Genomic DNA, 16,911 nt, shown 5'->3' with positions numbered 1-16,911 from the left:
TGGGTTATATTCTAAAGATGGCTCAAATCTCAGTGACACTTCCTTCTCTCAGCAAAACTATTGTTTCTCTGATAGTTTTCCTTCTCTATTCTTTATAGAAAATTTTGCTTTAAAATATTCATTTTTACCATGGCAGTCAGAGCCATGAGTCAAACTGTGTAAATTTAACACATTGCAAAGTGTTAAATAAAGCAGGGCAAGGTGTGACATCAAGAAAATCACATGGAGATTACTTTGAGCATTATTTCCCAATACATCTCTAGCAATGTTTACATACATCACACTTACCATTTTTTCTGAGAGATAGGCAATAACTGATCCATTGTTAGATGTATTTGAGAACAAGACAGTTTAATCATGTATTAGAACCTCGCATTTTTCAGATATTATGACATGGCACTGTTCAACCCTTATTCAGGAGTCCAAAACAGGATTGATTTTGGATCTGATATTGAGCAACAGATCTTTCCTTAAAGTCATTTAGAAATGAGCTCACATTCCTGTAAATGACAGTGCCCTTCCCTTCCCCGGAAGCAATGGTGAAGTGATATTATGCTGGTAATTAATTCTAGGAATAGCATCTCATCTCTGGGCCTGCCACTTTCTTCAGCCATGGCATTCTGGGCCTTTCTTCTAATCATGGGCTCAGTAATTCTTGCTTTCTGGAGAACTAGACCACTTGCAGGAAAGCCTCTGCAGTGTTGGGAGAGCTGCTCTCCAGGGACCTGGGATTCAAAGCTGTGGGTCAGCATTCTTCCCAGCTCTCAGGAGCCTCAGTAGCTTGCTAATCTTGTGTATTGAGTGGCATTTCCTGTGGGGAAGGCCAGACAGCCTGTCTGGAGCCCACTCAGCTCTTCAGATCTCTGTTCTCCCAAATCCTACATTTTTGGCAACACAAAACCTCATTTTATGATGTCTTGTGATTTCACTTGGGAGCCATAAAAAAATGAAAGGTTACGATAGTTGATTCTTCATTTTTTGAGTTTATCACTTTTGTAATAATCCAGGCTCTTATGCCATTAGCTTTACTCAGGCAACAACTTCTGTAAGTGCACCTTGTGTAGTTTCTGGCTGTCTAGTCCAGTCTACCCAAGCTCTACTTTGAAAGTTTCCTTCTCCATGAAAAAGAAGTCCTGTATTCTAAATACAAAAGGTGTTTGTTTTTTAAAATATATATATATATATATTTATTTATTTATTTTTATTGGAAAGTCCTAAAGAGAGAGAGGAGGAGAGACAAAGATCTTCCATCTGATGATTCACTCCCCAAGCGGTCTGATGATTCACTCCCACAACCGCCGGAGCTGTGCCTATCTGAAGTCAGACGCCCAGAGCCTCTTCTGGGTTTCCCATATGGGTGCAGGGTCCCAACATTTTGGACTGTCCTTGACTGCTTTCCCAGGCCACAAGCAGGGAGCTGGATGGGAAGCAGGGCTACCGGGATTAGAACTGGTGCCCATATGGTATCCTGGCATGTGCAAGCAAGGACTTTAGCCAGTAGGCTACTGTGCCAGGCCCAAGGTGTTAGTTTTAAAGTGCAGTTTTTAAAAAATGTACTTTATGCTGCTAATTTTTAAGTCTCTAATTCCTGTGACTGTGCTTTACCTGTCTGATACTTATTTTCTGAAAATTATTATTATTGTAATCTAAGTAATTTAGTTACAGAAGAAACACAGATCCTAAAGTTCTCTGTGTGTGTTCATGTGTGTCCTCTTTCTTGTAGCTTTTCACCGAGTATGGACGACTGGCAATGGAGGAAACGTTCCTGAAACCGTTTCAGGTGAGTGAATTCCTACTAGATTTTCCTAAAAATTCAGCCAGGTGTGTGAGTCATTTAAGGTCATGTTTCTTTCTTGTTTTAATTTAAGAAGCATTTTTAAAATTCTGATTTAGTACTGTTTGTTACAAGGGAGATATAGAAATAGACAGATAGATAACTTACACTTTCTGGTTCCTGCAAAAATATCAGCTTTTCTTTCTCCAACTCAACTCAAGTGATAACACAGAAAGCAGAAGACAGCTGATGAGTTTGTCAAACATAAAAGGTAAAAACAAGCCAGTGAGACTCTGGGGACAGTGCAAGATAGCTGCAAGCCTTAATAGAACCCGACTTTGTGCCAGGGAGGATATTGGAGGACAGAGTTTTTAGAGCCTTTCTGTCATTTCTTAAGTATTAATCTGTTCCAGTGGCACTGAATAGCAAACCAGCATGTAGCTTGGCCCTTCCTTGGGGCTTCAGAATAGCTCAGGGAAACACCTGAGCTTGGATTGACCAGTGTCTGACCCTTTCAAACTCCCTTCTGCTCCTACTCATCCTAGTACACAACACTAAGAACAAAGCTATTATCACTAAGCGAAACTGCTGCTGCCAACAAGACCCAGAGGAGATTCAGAGCTCAGCACCAAGACTGTCCACCTGAGGCATGATTCCTTCAGCCTAAGTCAATCAAAGGAAGCCGCAGCTCAGCTCCAGAGTTTGGCTCCTCCCCATAGATGCATATCACTAGCCAAGATGAAGATGGGTCATGCCCTAAGGAAAGTGGGAACATTCCTGGAAGCTGAATGCTAACAAAAGGCGAACTAAAATCGATAGCGAGTGATGGCAAGCAATTTAAAATGAGTTGTATTAGTTACGTGTTGCTATGCATAATAGATCATTCCTAAACCACACACTGTTATTATTGCACCCCTCCCCTGTCTATTTTTAAACTGATTCCATCTGATCTCATTTTGGGATCTCAGGACAATTTACTTAAATGTTAATGTGGATGTGAAATGTAAGCCTAGCAGCTAAGGTGTCAGCGTACCTGAATTCAATACCTGATTCTGGGTTCTGATTCCAAGTTACTCTAAATGCAGGCACTGGGAGGCAGCAAAAATGAAAAATGGCCTCAAGTGACTGGGTTCCTTTTTTTTTTTTTTTTGAAAATTTATTTTTTTATTTTTTATTGGAAAGGCAGATATACAGAGAGGAGACAGAGAGGAAGATCTTCCATCCGATGATTCACTCCCCAAGTAAGCGCAACGGCCGATGCTATGCTGGTCCAAAGCCAGGAGCCTCTTCCGGGTCTCCCACACGGGTGCAGGGTCCCAAAGCTTTGGGCTGTCCTCCACTGCTTTCCCAGGCCACAGGCAGGGAGCTGGAAAGGAAGTGGAGCTGCCGGGATTAGGACCGGTGCCCATATGGGATCCCGGGCGTGCAAGGCAAGGACCTTAACCACTACGCCACCGCACCGGGGCCTCCCCCACTTTTTTTTTAAATGGCATAGTTACAAAAATATCTTCCATACACTGGTTTTCTTCCAGATGGCTGCATTGGCCTGAGGTTTGTCCAGACCAATGCCAGGAGCCCAAATCTCCATCCAGATCTCTCATGTGGAGAGCAAGGGCCCAAGCATCCAGGCCATCTTCTGCTTTTCTAGGCATATTAGTGGGGAACAGCCAGGACTCAAACTGCCACTCATAAGAGGTACAGGCAATGGCTTAACTTACTGTGCCACAATACTGGCCCTTGTCTTCCATTTTAAAAGTGAGTCAGTGGGCCGTATAGCTTTGTTGGTTAAATCGCCTATATTGTAAAAGTGAGTCAGTGATCAGCATATATAAAGAACTCTTACCAATAATATTCCTGAATTGAAGTGGAACAATGTGTCTGCCCAAGGGCATTAGCAAGGAGCTGAACTGAAGGGAGCAATGTGTCTGGAACCCATATCCATAGAAGATGCCAACATTGCAGAGGGTGGCTCTAACTGCTCTGCCACAATGTCACCCCTCCTTTTATTTATTTATTTATTTATTAAGATTTGGAACTACACTGTTTAAATATACTCCTGTACATACAGGAGCCTGGTATTCAGTAGAGATGGCATCACAAACTATTGGAAATGGATGGATTAATAGCTGGTTTTATCGAAAGTAGTTCACCATTTAGAGAAAAGCTGGATTCCTCCAATAATGTATACAGAAGTAAGTTTCACAGGATCAGAGAACTAAATATGAACATGAATGCTGTGAAGCTGATTGAAATAAATGCTGGAGAATGCTTTTCTAAATGAGGGTGAAATAACATTTACTTATAAGCCTCCTCAAAAATTAACTACGTGGTATCAAATTGATGGGTATTACTACATCAGGATCAAATATTTCTATTCATTAAAGGACTTTATAATGGATATGAATATATTTGTAGAAGCTACTGACAATGTCAGAGGCCAGCAAAATGTTCTTGTATAGAATATACGCTTCTATAGGTAAGTGCAACATGGAACCCATTATTCCAAAAATAGGCAAAGGATATTGATGGACAAGTCACAGAAGAAAACTTGAATGGCTAACACACTTTAGAACAGGCTTCAAGTTTCCTTGATAATCAGATCAAATTAAACCAACAATAAAATACCACTTCCTATGCACTAGATTTGGCAAAAGCAGAACAGGAATATTACAGGTGACAGGTAAGAGGATTTGGGTTATTGGGAAGACCAAAATGTTAGTGAAAATGTGCATCAGAGCAAGCAAATTGTGTGAAGGCACTGAGTTGTAGCAGGAAGTTGGAATCAACTTGGATGTCACTCACTAGAAAGTTATATACATAAAATATAATGAACAGCATACTCTGGAACACTCACAGCATCCAAACACAAGCAATGAAAAGTAGAGACAGACAGCAACATATCAAATTAAGCAGAAGCCTTAGATCAATAATGAGACTTTTATGATTTTTTAAAATGCTCTAAAATAATGGAATAGGTGTGAGGGAGTTCACAGTCAAGAAAAAGGAGTGATAATCTGTGGAAAATCTGATAGATTAAAGCAATTGGGGAAGTGAGCATGCAGAAGGAAGCAGGATAGAATATAACCAGTTCTGGCTTGCAATCGTCTAAGTTTTTTTTACAATATATACTAGACTTGATTCTGTTTTCAAAAATAATTTCTTAGGCTAATAGTTGAAATGGTGCGCAATTATCAAGCTATTCTTGATTTTTCTCTTCCCTGAACCATTAGCTTATATAGATTGAGGAATTTATTCTAAGTATGTCCTGGAAAGAACTTTAGGTCTTATCAGCAGGTGTCACTGCTCTGTATACTTGGTCAGGTGCGCTAAATCCCGAGAGTCCAACCAGTGCTGACAAAATCGATGATGGGAAGATGATAGACAGATATTCAGGTAGATAGTTACAGGCTTTGGTAGAGAATACCAGTGAGCTGAAAACTACAGGAAAAGCTTCAAGAGATTACTACTTGTTAGTAAACTATTTGCACTTCAAGATGTCAGTGAAAAGAAAATGTAAAATTTTGGTCAGTGTGTCAACAGTGACTCCCAAAAATTTTTATTTGTGTAAATCTAACCATCTAAAAGGAAATGGCACGAGTGGCATCCAAAGCCAGTTAATCATTTTGAGATTAAAACTACCAAATTCAAAACAAAATGCTGCACATCAAAAAATTAAAAGATAAAATACAAATACATTTAAATCTGGGAATCACATTTAAGGTATCAGTACAATATTTCATATTTATGTTAGAAAAAGTATGATAATGCCAAAATACAATGTCTTTTAAAAGGAATTTTAATTGAGGGTTCTTTTTCAGCTGGTCACCACTTTTGTTCTCTTTGTCTAAGAAAATATTCATTTGCATAAAATTGTAGGGTAATTGTAAAATTGCCTGAGAAAGTTTTGAAGAATTTGAAATTTAAAAAAATTGCATACTAAAACTAATTTATAATGGAGAAATTTTTAACTCTGAAGTAAAATGGCATGTAGTAAACAAAATCTATAACAAACAGCAACTGTGAAGGCAAGTAGCCAATGAAATGAATAGCTGAAGTGATAGATTAATTTGACTCTCAACCTCTTATGAAGCATGAAAACAGAAAGTCTCTAAAGAGGAGATGAAAAGCTAAGTGAATTCAGCTTAAACACTGTATGGAAATGCAAATTTAAACAAGTGTGACTAAGTGAAGTAAAGTTTTAAAACACGCCATCTTGACCATTAACTCGGCTTTTTCTTTCTTCTTGCCTCTATGGCAGGAGGTTTGGGGTCTTTTCCTGGCCTTTGAGCCTTCTCCCGCCATTAGGGTGAGAGTCACTTCTCTCTTTTCTTCAAATAAATCTTGCTTTGAAACTAGAAAAAAAAAAAAAGGTGTGTGGGTGAATGTTTACAGCTGTTGGGGAGGAGAGTGAAGCTAGCCCCGATTGGTAGCACTTGCTAATTTCTGTGTTGTGAACACTTTTACCATGGTCAATTTTAAGCTATCAGCACAAAGCCAGCTAATTTGAAAAATTCCTTAAAATTTCCCTGTTCCTTGTGAGTCCTTACAATCCACTTCTAAATCATGTAGCACACCCAAGAAGTATGACGCTTGTTTTAAAAGTTCATAGAAAAATAAAAATTAAGATATAAGTTTATTTTGATGTAAAATTTGAAAGTTGCTTTTGGAACACTGTATATTTTCCAAGAACAAAATTGCATTTTTTCATGAACATTTAGGAATATCTCCATAATTCATATTAAGAGACAGAATCTCTGCCATACATTACTACTTCTCCTTTTTTTTTTTTTTTGCCTATTGTGAGTACTTAAATCTTTTTTTTTTCCCTATTATATTTGAGAGACAGACACAACTGACCATATACTGCTTCAGCCCTTGCCATGTCTGCACTAGATAAGGCAAGGCAGAGCTTGGACCCCAATCCAGGCTGAGTAGCAGCAACTCAATTGCTTGAGCCATCACCACTGACAGATATCAAATCCAGGTTCTCCAGTGTGGGCTGCAGGCTTATCCAGCTAACCAACTGCCTACCCCTGGATCCTTCCTGTAATCCTTTAGTGGGTAGGGAGGGGGCAGTGTGGCACAGGGTTGGGCTGACACTTGGGATGCCTGTAGCTGTTAGGAACCTGGCCACTCTACTTTGTTGTGTCCAGCTTCCTGCTAATGTGCCTGGGAAGGCAGTGGATGATGATCACAGTACTTGAGACATAACCACTCATGTGGGAGACCTGAATGGATTTCTAGGCTCCTGGCATCAGCCTGGCCCAGACCTGGCTGTTACAGCCATTTGGTAAGCAAACCAGTGGCTAAAAAAATCTCCGTTGGTCAGTCTCCCTTTCAAATAATTACGTAAATAATTTTTTAAAAATTCCAGCAGTACCTACTTTACTAAGGTAACTGTTTCTTTTATTAAATTCTTTACATTAGGTTTTTTTTTTTTTTTTTTTGGTCTTTGGTATTGAGAAGATTTAGCTGAGAAAAACAATACTTTTCTTGAATTTAAACATGGTTGTGGATAATAATCATGCTGGCTTTATAAGGACTTTCGTTAATACTCTAATTTGTTCACAGATCCTGGTGAAAGTATCTTGTCAGATGTGGTGGGAGACTTTGTGTCCGTTTGGGGTCTGTTACAGATGCTATTTAGACTTGTGTAAGCTGCACCTGGCCCCATGTTGTCATGCATTGGGATGGTCATACCCTTTTGTCATTGGACTCTTTTTACTAACTATGGGCATTTTCCATACTCTCACGCAATATTCAGGGTTGATTTGCATGCATACTGTTAATCAGCACCAAGCAAAGTTGTCTTGCCCTTCTTGCTGTCTGTTCAGCGGGCGGCTGCAGTTGACTTGCTCCCAGGAGGGACTCACGTGCCACCTCTGTGACTCTTGGCTTTCCCTGTGTGCTTGTCACTCACATCCTCCCTGTTCTGCCAGGGCTGGTGTGGGGGTTGGGGTCAAAGGGCCTTCACACTGTCAGTAATAACTGCAGGCTTGTTCTTGGAACTGAGTTGAAAACAGATCCCCCTTACAGAGGATGTGGACTCTTAGAAGCTCCTGTGTGGTACCACTCAGTGTGTTGGATTGTACCAGCTCAGGCGTTTACTACTTAACCATTTTATGCCCACTCAATATTTATTTAGATTACAGAGAAATGAAATCACTCTTCAATTTACCAAAAATCATATTATCAAGAGGTCTTTGAGTCAGTGTTTTAGATGCCAGGACCTATCTCAGTGTCATTTCTGCAGAGTGTGTGTGTTCATGGAAGGCAAGCCTACAGAAGCTGTTTAATCTACAGTAAACTTGAATAGTAAACACAGTTTTCATGAATCCTAGTGATCCCTTTAAACCAGAGCCTCAGATATATCCAACATCTCCCAGGCATCACTAAGGCCCTGAGCCCTGAGGCAGGTAGAGAGTGCTGGTAGGATTTAGGCCTCTTGGCTAACTCTGAGATGGGTTTGAAAACAAACAACAAACAATTTCTGAGTCAGTTTTACTGAATCTGAAGACCCGGGTTGGGGCTTGGGAACGTGCAAATCTCCAGGTTGCCCTCTGCACATGCCACTGAGAACAGTCCTTGCCTCTGGGCACAGAGGGCTCTGGTAGAGGACGGGTGCCATTTCCATATATGCTTCTGTGGACAAGGGTTAGTAAACTCAGGTGTGCCTTTAATAAAGAAATGAACATAAGCCCTCAATTTTTTTCCTGCACAAACTCAATTTCTCTTCTGAAAGAGCTCATTTCCTTGTAAAACATGTAATTTAGGAATGGTGACATTTCTTCTCTCTCTCTCTTTTTTTTTTTTCACCATTTCAATGTTAAGTCCTTTACTTTCTGCATTTACTGAATCTCAGCTTTTTCTTTTCAGTGCCATTTCCCTGCACCATTATAACAGACTTAAAAGCCAAGCAACGCCATGGACCTTAAAAAAGAATTCAGTCCTCTCTGTGAGAACAAAGTAAACCCTTTGTTGTCATTCTTTGAGGTGGAGTTGGAATTATTTGTGAGCAATGTGTCCATGCTAGTGTTAAGTCTTGGGGTTTATACCTGCCAGCAGGCCCCAAGGTCACAGAGAGTGAGGCAGCGGTGTTTTTCTGCCATAAGAACCACCAAAGACAAGCTGGTGAAGAATGTCTGTTTATTGGGGGAACTTAAAGGCTTAAATTGTTTTAGAAAAAGGGGAATGTAGAAGGGTAGTCCTGAGAGCAGTCCCACCCAACAATGACACTGTAAGTGGCTAGTAAGCATGCCTATCTCTCTGGACCTTCCAACCAAGTCACAGGTCACATTCCTCACGCAACAGGCGGGTGGGCTTTGACTCAGCGGACACAACAGCTAACACCCAGGCTAAAAGCTATGCCTCAGTCAAATTCATCACATGTGGCTGGCAAGCAGGATATGGGTTTCATTTGACTTCTTAGAGTTGCTTATCAGGGAAGTCCGTAGCACAGCTCATCCAAGGACATAGAAGAGAGACTGGGGTGTGGCCCAACGCTCTTGAAGTATGCCCAGTAAACAGGCCAGGTAGAGGTCTTGGTTAGTCAAGACTACTGTCAGGGGATCCCCCAGGGACATGGTGCCCCGAGTATCTAGGTCTCCCACATGGGCTAAGCAGACAGAGATCCAGGGTGATCACCCACAGTTAAGGGTAAATTTAAGGATGCAGAAGTGATAATAGGAAAGCTTGAATAATAAGCTGTCATGTTAGGATAAACCCATTTCTCAGTTTCTCATTCAAGTTGAGTGTGAGTATGAACAATGAAGAATTACTTTACTCAAGTTTACTTAATTATACTTAAGGACCCTTTATTTCCATGAGTTAAGAATGTTAATTTGCAGAATTCTTTCATGGTGATTTAAGCTACTTTGAAACAAAAACGTCCTTGATCAAATATCTGTGATGATTTTTAACTGTCAAGTAATACCAGAGAAATGCATGACCTCATTGAGAAAATGAGAGGGTATTGCCTGCCAGCTTGGATTAAAAATGAAAGAAGTGAGGAGAGATGTTAGGAAAAGGGAGAGTGCTCTGAAAAAGTGAACTCCAGTCTTCCAGATGCCACCCAGAGAGCACGTTAGGAGAGCTTTGAGTTGTGTGTCTGAAAATCAGTACTCTTCTTGTTACATAACATTAGCTCATGCTGTAGCCCAGGACACTCCCAGTTTCCACACTTAGGCCCATGAAATGTGTGGAAAGAAATGTCCCCAAGCACTACATAACAATAAAAATGTATTCAGTATTGATGTTATGCCAGGTGCTGTGCTAAATGTGTTTCTTACATTATTCAAGTGGATCTTCATCATAGTTCTGTAAAATAAGTAATGTTATCACCCCTCCTTTGTTCTTTCTCTAATTTTAGTTCAGTAAAGAAACACTGAGTTCTACCACAGTTAGAAAAGTAATTCATGATCATATAGATCTCTAAGATGCAGAGCACAGCTTATTTGACCTGGGCCACAGGCTTGTAGCCCATATACTTAACCACCATATTTCAGTATCTCTCTTCCCCCATTATTCCTTTATACTTTTAAGCTATATTTTGTGGTCATATTTTAATGGGAATAGTTCATTTCACTAATTACATTATGAGTGTCTTCAGAGTAGCAGCTTGGGAGAGCACTGTTGTCATCTGGAGCTCCTACTGCCATGCCTTTTTCATACAGCTCGTTTGTATTCACTAATGGTGTTCTATAAATATTTCATATTATATACATATAGTTCTTATATAAGCATTGGGCTCAAAATTGGAAGAGGTGGATTCACCACAGCCTGGTGTTGCTATTATATAGCATTCCCAGTATTGTCTCTATATTTTAAAGATAAAACTTATATACAAACAACATTGTCATAAATTGGTGTGAGAGTCTCCAAAAACACTTGCGTTAGCTTAACCTTTTCTTGAATTATGGAATCACAGTCATAAAGTTCTCTTTCAATGGGTATTAGCAGTAAACTTTAAGAGTTGGAAATATTACACTGCTGGGTGGTAACACAAAATGAAGGAAATAATACATTTGATTAGGTAAGACCAACCAAGAGGCGTTGTTTTAGGTTAGCAATGGTGATTGTACTACATGTGCTGCTGTCAGCTGCCAAGGGGGTCATAGGGCATGTCTGTGACTGCTTCTAGTTGTCTGACCACATTGCAGCTTGCTCTGAGGAAAGGAAGATACGCCCTGGCTACCTGATGGAGTGGTGACCATAAAAGATAGGAGTCCTGGAAGTTGCTTTTATCTGCCATGCTCTAATATTATGAATAAAAATCAAGATTTATAATTTGGAAGGGTTAGTTAGGCCTCTTAGAAGTTTTTTTCTCATCTTTCTGCCTCTATCCTTAGAGAGTTTCGCTAAAAGAAATTCCTCAGTTTCTTTTTTAAAGATATATATTATAGGTGTACTTAGCCAATATGGGACACTGATTCATCAGGTAGGTATTCCAATTGCACTATTTTCAGCTGTATCTTTCTACAGGCTTCTGATTCTCAAACAATGTAGGGTTTTTTTTATGTAGAGGGCTACATATTTGAGTACTATTTTCTTGACTGTGCAAGCCATATTTTATTTTTCTAAATTGACAGTTTCTCATTCATATTTTTTTATTCTTTCTACATTTTGTCTTTATTCCATATGTATTTTCCTTCCATAATTGTATTTTGACTTCCTGTATTTTGGTTATTAAGGTATCTAAAATATTGTTTGAAAACAATGTCAGTTTTGAAAGTTTGCAACTGATTCATCTCTATATGGTTTACAAATTTGCATCTTAGTCCAAAGAGAGGAGAAAGTCTTTTGAAATTATCTTCTATGGTGTTTTTGCCTATTTTTGTATCTCTAAAATCCTTTATATTTTTAAAGATTTTTCCCCCATATAAATAGATGATCTGTTTAAAAACTCTACTAGGTTTTCTTATACTATTGATTTTTTTAAAGATTTATTATTATTGTTATTATTATTATTTGGAAAGTCACATTTACCAGAGAAGGAAAAAACAAAGAAAGATCTTCCATCTACGAATTCACTCCCCAAGTGGCCACAATGGCTGGAACTAAGTTGCTGTGAAGCCAGAAGCCAGAAGCCAGAAGCCAGGAGCTTCTTCCCTCTACTGCTTTCCCAGGCCACAAGCAGGGAGCTGGATGAGAAGTGGAACAGCCAGGACACAAACCAGTGCCCATATGGGATCTCAGTGTAAGCAAGGAGAGGACTTTAGCCACTAAGCTATCACGCCAAGCCCTATCCTATTGATTTTGAAACACAAAGTTTAGAGAGAGAGAGACCAAAAAAAAAAAAAAAACAAAAAACAAAAAACAATATAAAGAGATCTTTCCATCCACTGGTAGAAGCTATGCCAAATAGCTTCAATGGCCAGAGCTGGATTGGTCTGAAACCAAGAACCAGGAGCTTCTGCTGGGTGTCTCATGTGGGAGCAGGATCTCAAGGATTTGGACATCTCCCACTGCTTTCCCAGACCCATTAGCAGGAAGATGGATGGGGAAGTGAAGTAGTTGGGACTAGAACCTGTGTCCATATGGCTGGCAGCATAGGCTTTACCTGCTTTGGGAAGGACAATTAAAAATATCCTGGGCCTGGCGTGGTAACCTAGTATCTAAAGTCCTTGTCTTACACATGCTAGGATCCCATATGGCCACTGGTTCTAATACCAGCAGACCCACTTCTCATTTAGCTCCCTACTTGTAGTCTGGGAAAGCAGTTGAGGACAGCCCAAAGCCTTGGGACCCTAAGACCTGCATGGAAGACCCAGAAGAGGTTCCATACTCCTGCCTTCAGATTGTCTCAGCTCTGGCCATTGTGGCCGTTTGGGGAGTGAACCAGTGGGCAGAAAATCTTCCTCTCTGTCTCTCCTCCTCTCTGTATATCTGACTTTCTAATAAAAATGAAATAAATCTTTAAAAATATATGTCCATAGCAACTATCTTTGTTTAGTTCACTGTCCCCTTTGCTATTGATCTTAACCAATTTTTTCCCACACTTGAAGTTCTAACAAGTGAACTAGTTGACAGAACAGATAAATTATGATAGTAAATATTAAAAAACAACCCTGAGACCTGCTGCAAATTCCTCAAAACTCAGCTCTAGACCAGGGTTTAAATTCAGCTTCTTCTGTATTATGATTTGAAGTAGATAAGTGGAGTGTGACTAATCCTTTGCCATGAAAGCCCCCGAGAAAAGAGCAGCTTGTTTGGGAGGCTAAGAGGAGGCACCTGGGAACCGAAGGGAAAGGGGGCAGTGAAGGTGCGGCTGAGCTGAAAGAGGAGAGGAGTAGAGGGCAGTGAGTCACAGTGCTTAGTCAGCATTTTGTTTTGAGGCCTAACTAATGAACATTTGATATTTTATCTCACATTTGCTCGTAATTATATTATTCATTTTGACATTTCAAAAATTCATCATCATGACCACAATTATTTTGTTTTTCTAGATATTCATTTACTATTACTAGTACAAGCAGGAATATAGTGCAATATACACAGGAAGCAGAAATTCTTGTTGGAGGAAGTCAAGGTGCTGATATAAACAGATCTATCTAGATCTTTAACACACATGGTAGCCAGACACGTATGTTAAGGAAGGTGCCTTGGATTCCTCTAGGAAGTAGGGGCTAGGGCAATAACCCAACAATCTTTTTTCGATCAAAAACCCAAGAATTTTTCTTCTGTTGTCTTCAGAGTAAGGTGCCAGTTCATCATGATATAAAACATCAGGAAATCTGTGAATTTGAACATTTACATTGATTTAATGATTAATATAATAAAACCAAGTATATCTGCTTATTTTTTACACATGGCTCTCATTATTTTGAACTGGGAAGATGTCCAGTGAAAAAAGACTAGGAAATGAGACTGAAACTTCACCAGAAAAATGCAAAGTAGAGCCAAGTACTCACACGTGGTTTCATTCATCCTGGTTCATGAACTCTCTCTAACACATTGTTTCTTGGGTCGCTTCTGTTTTCAAAATGCATGTTTCAGGTAGAAATGTTTTAAATGCAAATTATTATAGTTGGACCAAAATGGGCACCTAAAAAAAAATAAATGAACTATACAAAGATAGTTGCTATCTTCCCATGAGAATCTACAAAAAGAAAAAAAAATAGAAAAGACAAAGCCTAAACAACAAACAGGAGGAAGGAGACAAACAAGAAATATCAAAAATCACACACCAGGTGTCTCTTAAAGGCAAGACATGATCTAGGGATTTTATGTTCAACTGAACTGACTTTAAAATATAAAAGCCCCAGTTGTCATCAAAATGTAAGAATGCAATAAATGCTGTTTCCATGGCTTCCATTTCTGCTCAAAAGTGAGCTTCAGGAAAGCAAAGATGGTGCAGAAACAGGGGGTGATCATATTTTAAAATCAAATTTTAATGCTTCTATTATATGTTCTTAGTAGTCAGTAGTAATACTGGTATTGTGGTATATGTGTTTTAGCATTAAAAATAGTAATTAAGAGGCATCACAATTCAGTTATCCCCTATATCTAAGGAACTAAGATTCTTGGGCAAGTGGATATAGATATAGCCCCAGAAGTTTAGTGAAATGCTGTAGCCTTCATTTGAACTGGAAGTGTCAGAATTAATTAGTGAGATATTTTATTGTACCTATGCACACAAATATAAAACATTCTAGCTTTGTCCGGTGAAAACACCTAGAAACAATTATCAACTCAATATCACCCTCAGAATTATAATCTTAAAATACCATTTCCTACTAAAAGAAGCCAGTGCTGCCTAGAGAAATTATCCTAGGCCTGGAATAGGAAATGGACTTGAAATATCTTTGGGGAAAAAAAAAGAAGTCTTATAAAAAAGTTAGTGTTTTTTGGGGTTTTATTTTTGTATTTGTGAAATTTTTCAGTTTTCTGGAATTTGTCATTTGTGGTTTTTAAGCTTCATTTTTAAGCTAAATTATCTAGTTTCATTTTCTTATAAATGCCTCCTCCACCCCTCAGATTATATTTGCTTCAATGCCTACAAAATGTAAATTTCCACTTTCTTATATACCACAAGGGCATAATACGAATTCCTGAAAAGGATAATTGAACAAATATAGTAGAGGAAAAATAAAGAACTGATAGAAGAAACTTTTCTTAAAATGCAAGTCTTCATACTAGGAACCCTGGAAAAACTGACAAATTTCAGCAAATATATTTAATAACATTTTAAAGACAAAAAAATGATAATACAGACCGTTTCATAATAACAACCAGTGAAGAAAGAACAGATGAATGGTTATGACAGAGTTTTGAAAAGAAAGTGTTACTCCAATAATATCGTATGTAGCCAATTATTCCATTATCTGTGAGAGTTCCACAAGATTTTCTCAAGAAAATTGAGTACTCAGGAAAGGTAGTAAATCCTGGTTCTTAAAAACTGTTTGACAAAAACTAAGCTAACTTTTAATTTTTTCAAAATGAAAGTTTATAAATGGAGGAAAAGGATTTTTGATACACTGAATCTAGTTAGAGACAACACTAAATGCATGCTACCTAGAGTATTTAAGAGCAGAATTTTACCTTGACCTATAAAATTGATAACTAAAAATAATGAAATAATTTATTCATCAACTCTGAGCTGAGCATTGCTCCTGTGTATGCACTGTACTAAAGATATTATAATAAGCAAGACTGCAATACATTTTTGCCTTTAGGAGCCTTATGACCTATAATTAGCCAAATTACTGTAGCAGTAGAGTGGATATTTGGTGAACTTTTTGCGTGTGTGTGTGTGTGTGAGAGAGAGAGAGAGAGAGAAAGAGAGAGAGAGAGAGTATCTACTTCTCAATTCTTCCCCTTTTCTTGCAACAAAATTCCTCTTTTCTTTGAGGCATCCATTCTCTTCAGTTTGGGTAGAGTCATGCCACCCACCCTTACACACAGGCCCTCACTGACAGTAGGGAATGACTCAGTACTGGGCACATGATCCAGGAGAAATTTGCTGATGTAGTTATCATGAAAACCTCATATGCATTGGTGTTGCTCAACTAATAGGATGTAAGTGGTCTTGTTGGCCCTGATATTAAAAAAGGATCAGAGAAATCCTTGATATCATTTAAATATTCTGAATCCCACAGAAATCAGCTATATCACTGATCATTCCAGTTATAGAACCAATAATAAATTCTCTGCATCTTTATTTGTCTTTTGGAATTGGATTTCATTCCTTACAACTGTCTGAAGTCCATCAGGTTCTAGTATGATAAGTGTTGTAATAGGAGAATTGTACAATATGGGAGCACACACATAGCAATAACATATAAATTCTCTTGTAATTTCCCCATTCCTGGGATATTTTTTTTCATTGTATTTTTTAAAGATTTATTTTTATTGGAAAGTCATTTATACAGAGAGCAGGAGAGACAGAGAGGAAGATCTTCCATCCGATGATTCACTCCCCAAGCGGCCACAATGGCCAGAGCTGTGCTGATCTGAAGCCAGCATATGGAGCCTCTTCCAGGTCTCCCACGCAGATGCAGGGTCCCAACGCTTTGGGCCGTCCTCAGCTGCTTTCCCAAGCCACAAGCAGGGAGCTGGAAGGGAAGTGGAGCAGCTGGGATTAGAACCGACACCCATGTGGGATCCTGGCCTGTTCAAAGTGAGGACTTTAGTGGCTAGGCTACCGTGCTGGGCTCTTTCATTGTATTTTTAAACATTTATATTCAAAGTGCTACTGGTGTGATTTCAAAGTTAAACAAAATAATAACAACAGATAGAAAGGAAGAGTGGTAAGAGGAACTCTGAGAATGTTAATTTTGTCATGGCAAGGAGTTGAAGGTAAAACATATATTTAAAAAATGTGACTCAAAACTAATAAGACAACCAATCAAAACATTTGCAGTAGCCCTAGTTAGGCACTGCATAAAAGGGAATGAAACATGGGTGATGCACGCGTAATAACTTAATTTTACTCATCATTAGGGATTTACAATTATTAGCTTCTAAACCACAGCTACCAGGATGATTGTAAGTAAAAAGAAATTCCCAAATGTTTGGAAGGATGTGTAGCCTGAGGAACCCTCTAGCATTGCTAAAGAAATTATAATTTGGCCCAACACTTGGGAAAACTGATATAATCAACATATGTTTACCTTGCTACCTATTAATTCTGCATGTAA

At 38.8% G+C, this 16,911-nt stretch overlaps 1 protein-coding gene across 2 annotated transcripts in view; it reads left to right on the top strand.

The window, feature by feature from the left end:
- ATL1 (atlastin GTPase 1) overlaps positions 1-16,911 on the top strand; it is a 67,324-nt gene that overhangs the window by 34,954 nt on the left and 15,459 nt on the right. For both annotated transcript variants that reach the window (XM_040969555.1, XM_040969554.1), the window contains exon 6: positions 1,724-1,780. In XM_040969555.1, the coding sequence (XP_040825489.1) occupies positions 1,724-1,780 (57 nt within the window). The remainder of the gene's footprint in view (positions 1-1,723; positions 1,781-16,911) is intronic.

This window comes from Ochotona curzoniae, unplaced genomic scaffold, assembly GCF_017591425.1.
Source record: "Ochotona curzoniae isolate NIBS_2020 unplaced genomic scaffold, NIBS_Ocur_1.0 scaffold_4701, whole genome shotgun sequence".
NCBI lineage: Eukaryota > Metazoa > Chordata > Mammalia > Lagomorpha > Ochotonidae > Ochotona > Ochotona curzoniae.
This window is presented reverse-complemented; position numbering and strand designations above follow the sequence as displayed.